This window comes from Rhincodon typus, chromosome 16, assembly GCF_021869965.1.
Source record: "Rhincodon typus isolate 14 chromosome 16, sRhiTyp1.1, whole genome shotgun sequence".
Classification (NCBI taxonomy): domain Eukaryota; kingdom Metazoa; phylum Chordata; class Chondrichthyes; order Orectolobiformes; family Rhincodontidae; genus Rhincodon; species Rhincodon typus.
The window spans coordinates 61227485-61232700 of record NC_063347.1 but is presented as its reverse complement, the minus strand read 5'-3'; the positions used below and the strand labels follow the sequence as shown (position 1 = coordinate 61232700).

The following is a 5216-nucleotide window of genomic DNA, read 5'->3' as shown; positions in this document are numbered from 1 at the left end:
TGTGGATGGTGTACCCTGGAGAGCAGGTACAGAGCTGGTCAGGATGCCCACTGTGGATGGTGTACCCTGGAGAGCAGGTACAGAGCTGGTCAGGATGCCCACTGTGGATGGTTGGCTCTTTACCCTCTCAAGCTTTGAAGGTGATGGCAGGTCGTTTGTTCAGCTGCAGTGACCTGGCATCATCCTGATCCCCCCCTACCCCGCAACTTTCTCAAGCATCAATCCCAGTTTGGGAATGTTCAATATCCACAGATTGCTGGACTGAGTGGAAATGGAGAAGTTGTTGATTATCACCAGGCTTTATGCCAGGAAATGCCTGCTGATGGAACCCAATTGGCCTGGCTCCAATTTTAACACAATGCACACCCACACCTGTCCCCGCAACCCCCATTTCCCAGTGCTGGATATTCTGTCCAATGACAACCATTTCCATCTATCCAGGCACCCAATCCTTTAACAATCCAGTACAACCCCCTGCTAAACCTGACAGAGTGCAAGCCTCGTCACTTAACACATGAAACCCTCCTATCATTTTGATGCAGAGGGAGGATGATTGAGTGTTTTGTTTGTTTGCTCATGGGACGTGGGTGTTGCTGTGTGGGCCAGCATTTAATGCCCATCGCTAGTCGCCCCTTGAGAAGGTGATGATCAGCTGTAGTCCATATGCGATGGGTTGACCCACAATGCCTTTAGGGAGGGAATTCTGGGATGATCCAGCGACAAGGCAGGAATGGCAATATATTTCCAATTGAGGATGGTGAGTGACTTGGAGGGGGACTAGCAGGGGCTGGTGTTCCCATCTATCTGCTGCCCTTGTCCTTGTAGATGGAAGTAGTCATGGGTTTGGAAGGTGCTGTCTGAGGATCTTTGGTGAATTTCTGTAGACCATCTTGTAGATAGTACACACTGCTGCTACTGACGTTTCGGGCCTAGACCCTTCTTCAGAAAATTTTCTGGTCCTTAAAAAATAACTCAGAGGCAGCTGGGGATAGGCTGGGAATCCAATGGGCTTGCTAACACCCAACCCAACTTTGGAGAGCAAGATAGTAAAATGTGAACTGGCTTAATCGGCGCACGAAATACAACACAAAACACGGGCACCTACCTCAGCAGCAGGGTTCCTTGTGTGAGAATGCTTTGTGTGAGTTACACAATGTTGGATTCTCCTGTACATTCTCCTCCAATTGGGACCTCTCTTTCTCTGGCAGGTGTTCCCTGCAGCAGGACTGTGTCAATTCCACCGAGCCGTTGTTCTGGACCAGCCTGAGCTCCGGAGTACAGCAGTGCCCCAGCATGAATATCGTACCATCGGAGATCGACGCAGCGAGTGTGGCCCAGCAGGTAACCATGCCAACAGCTCACCCAATGGCTGCAGCTATTATCCACAGTCTGTATTAACATCAAATCTCAAAGGCCTGTCATCGCGATGGTCTCTCATAATTCTGACTAATGCTTAAATATATTTGGCAATAGTCCTGGCCAGTAGAGAACATGGTGAGGTGTATGACAGTGTGTGATGGGAGCAGTTGTAGGCCATTCAGCCCATCATGACTGCGCCATCATTCAATGAGATCATGGCTGATCTAATAATCCTCATCTCCGCTTCCCTGACTGTTGTCTATAACCCTTGGTTCCATTTCTGATTAAAAGTCTGCCTGTCTCAGCCTTAAACATCTTTTTAACAACCCAGCCCCAACAGTCCTCTGTGGTCAAGATTTCTGCAGATTCACCACCCACTGAGAGAAGAAATTCCTCCTCATCTCTGCCTTAAATGGGTGACCTCTTATTCTGAGATCATGCACCCCTCCAACCCCATCCTTGACTCTCCCACAAGGGGAAACAACGTCTCCACATTGACCCTGTCAATTTCCCAAAGAATCTTGTATGTTTCAATGAGGTCACCTCTCTTTCTTTTAAATTGCAATGAGTTTAGGCCTTTTCTACTCAATCTTTCATCATGAGACAGTCCGTCCATTCCCAGTACCAACCCATTGCATCTTCTCTGGGACTGTCTCTATAATGCCAGTGTATGTTTCCTTGAATAAGGGGCCCAAAGCTATTCATAGTATTTCAGCTATGGTCTGACCAGTGCCTTGTATTGTTTTTGCAAAACCTCCCTACTTTTATATTCCACTCTCTTTGAAGTAAAGAGCAACGTTCCATTCGCCTTCTCTATTACCCGTTGAACTTGGGGTGCTAATGTTTTGTGATTCATGGATGGTGACTCTGTTCTATAGCTTTCTGCACTCGTTCTCTATTCAAATAATATTTGGCTTCTCTATTCCTGCCAGTGTGCATAACTTCATATTTTCCCACATTTATATTCCATCTGCCATGTTTTTGCCCACTTGCTTAATCTGTCTCTATCCTTCTGCAGACTCTGTGTATCGTTTTCACAGTTGCCTTCCCACCTTCCTTTGAGTCATCTGCAAATTTGGCAATAGAACATTCACTTTTGTCATCCAAGTCATTAATATGTATTGTAAATAATTGTAGCCTCATCTCTGATCAGCGCAGTAAACCTGTCAGACATGATTTCCCCTTCACGAAACCATGCTGACTCTGTTTAGTAAGATTATAAATTTCTAAATGGTCTGTTATTACATCCTTTATAATAGACTCAAACATTTTCCCAATTACACACGTTAAGCTGGCTGGCCTCTAGTTAACTTGTTTTTATCGTCTCTTTCCCATTTTAAATAAAGGTATTACATTGGCAGTTTTCCAATACTTTAGAACTTTTCCAGAATCTAAAGAAACTCTGGATGATTACCACCAGTTCATTCACCATCTTTGTAGTGACTTCCTTTAGTATCCTCGGAAACATCCTGTCAAGCCTGGGGGACGTTTCTGTCTTTAGCCCCTTCAGTTCCCCGGTACTTTTTCTTTAGTGATAGTTAGTGTATTTACTTTTGCTCCTCCTTTTGCCCCTTGGGTTTTTGGAATGCTGTTAGTGTCTCCTCCTGTGAAGATTGATGCAAAGTATTTATCCAGTTCCTCTGTTCCCCATTAAGATTTCTACAGCCTCATTCTCTAAGGGGCCTATGTTAACTTTGGCTTCTCTCCTTTCTTTTTTTTATGTTTTTTAAATAGGCTTTTGCTGTCTGTCTTGATATTACTTGCAAGTCTGCCCTGAAAGTTTATTTGTTCTCACTTTGTTTTTTTGGCTGGCTTTTGTTGGTTTTTATAACTTGTTCAATCATCTGTCTTACTACTAGTCTTTGCCACTCATTTTTCGTTCAGTTTGATGCTATCGTCAACCTCACTTGTTAACCATGGTTGGCTTATTTCTTTCCTGGAATCCTTCTTCCTCACTGGAATATGTCTTCTCTGTGAGTTCAGAACTATTTTCTTAAATGTATGTCACTGTTCTTCAACGGTCTTTTCTGCTGAGCACCTTCTCCAGTTTGTCCAAGCCACTCCAGCCAGCTCTGCTGTCATTCCTTGTAATTACCCTTACTTAAACTTTTTCAATATTGCTTCCAAACCAAGTTCCTCCCTCTCCACTGAATGCTAAATTCTACCATGTTATGATCACTGTTTCCTAAGGGGTCTTTTACATTTATTAAACCTGCCTCATTACCATCACCAATTCCAAAACAGCCAGGTCTCACATTCCTGAATATTGTCTGTGAATTCTTCCGTCTGGCTTCCCCTGACAATCTGACTACCTCAATCTACACAAAGAGTAAAGTCACCCAAGATTGATGTACTGCCTTTGTTACATGTCCTCTTTATCTCCTGATTGATGCATCCTGACAAATCGTGAACATGACGATTAATCACTCCGACTGATAGTGGACGCACACAGTAACCATCCTGACCAATAGTGAAGATGGTCAGTAATAATCCTGACCGATAGTGAAGATGGTCAGTAATAAACCTGACCGATAGTGAAGATGGTCAGTAATAATCCTGACCGATGGTGAAGACGGTCAGTAACCATCCTGACCGATGGTGAAGATGGTCAGTAATAATCCTGACCGATGGTGAAGATGGTCAGTAACCATCCTGACCGATGGTGAAGATGGTCAGTAACCATCCTGACTGATGGTGAAGGTGGTCAGTAATAAACCTGACTGATAGTGAAGATGGTCAGTAATAATCCTGACCGATGGTGAAGATGGTCAGTAATAATCCTGACCGATGGTGAAGGTGGTCAGTAACCATCCTGACCGATAGTGAAGATGGTCGGTAATAAACCTGACCGATGGTGAAGGTGGTCAGTAACCATTCTGACCGATAGTGAAGATGGACAGTAATAAACCTGACCGATGGTGAAGATGATCCTTAGTCGTTATGTCACTGATGTTGTAATCCTGAGTCCTAGAATAATTTTCCAAACAAATGAGTTCACCTCTCGCCAGAGCGACTGGATGAACTGGAAATCAAACAGTGATACCAGTCTGGGTGAGGAAGCCAGTGTGTGTGGTCTGGTGAGGGTGAAATGATCAGCTTTGCGGATTAAAACAAAAACAGATGTTATATGGATTAATTATTCCCCTTTACGTGACTTGAGTGTGAACATCAGACTGGTGCTCATGTGAACAACCTTGGGGATGTTTAACTGTTTGGAAGGTGCTATATGAAGACAGGTTATTGTTGTTGTTGCTGCAATGCTAACTAGGCTGTTGATTTGACCCCTCCAGAACATTGGAATCACCATCCATGGGAATGTGCCCCAGCTGATTGGAAGAGACGTCTATTGTGTTTATGGGGATGAGGAGAAGACCCCAGTCACTGTCTATGAAAATAACTCCAGTCAATCCCAGTTAGTTCATTGCCCTTTCCTAAAGAAGGATAAATACTCCACATTCCTGGTGGACAAAGGTACAGAGTCTTGTGAGCTGTTGAGAGAGAGAGAGAGATGGAACCTGTTGTCTTACTGAGCAGTGAGTGTGGGGCTAGTGTGGAAACGTGTCATTGTCCATGCACAGACCATGAAAAGACTCTTTGAAAAGTCTAACCGAAGTTTAACACGAGGCTGGTGGCATTTATATTTATACTGTGAGCTCCCACCCACATGATTTCTATTCCGGGCCCGTTCTCTTAGGATGTGCCAGGAGCTCACTGCCCTTCCCCCGTGCTGGGTTGGCACAGACTGCTTAAAGGGTCATGCTGCTCCCCTTCAATCCCCTTCACTGTGGGTTTTCCCCACTCCTTACAGCTCTAATTCACAGGGTTCATTTCACTGGGCACTGGCTAATTCACAGGGT

The 5216-nt window shown here is 44.5% G+C and overlaps 1 protein-coding gene across 1 annotated transcript in view; it reads left to right on the top strand.

Moving 5' to 3' along the window:
* plxnd1 (plexin D1) overlaps positions 1 to 5216 on the top strand; it is a 93275-nt gene that overhangs the window by 15251 nt on the left and 72808 nt on the right. Inside the window, exons 5-6 of the mRNA XM_048606249.1 lie at positions 1209 to 1341; positions 4650 to 4830. Of these exons, the coding sequence (XP_048462206.1) occupies positions 1209 to 1341; positions 4650 to 4830 (314 nt within the window). The remainder of the gene's footprint in view (positions 1 to 1208; positions 1342 to 4649; positions 4831 to 5216) is intronic.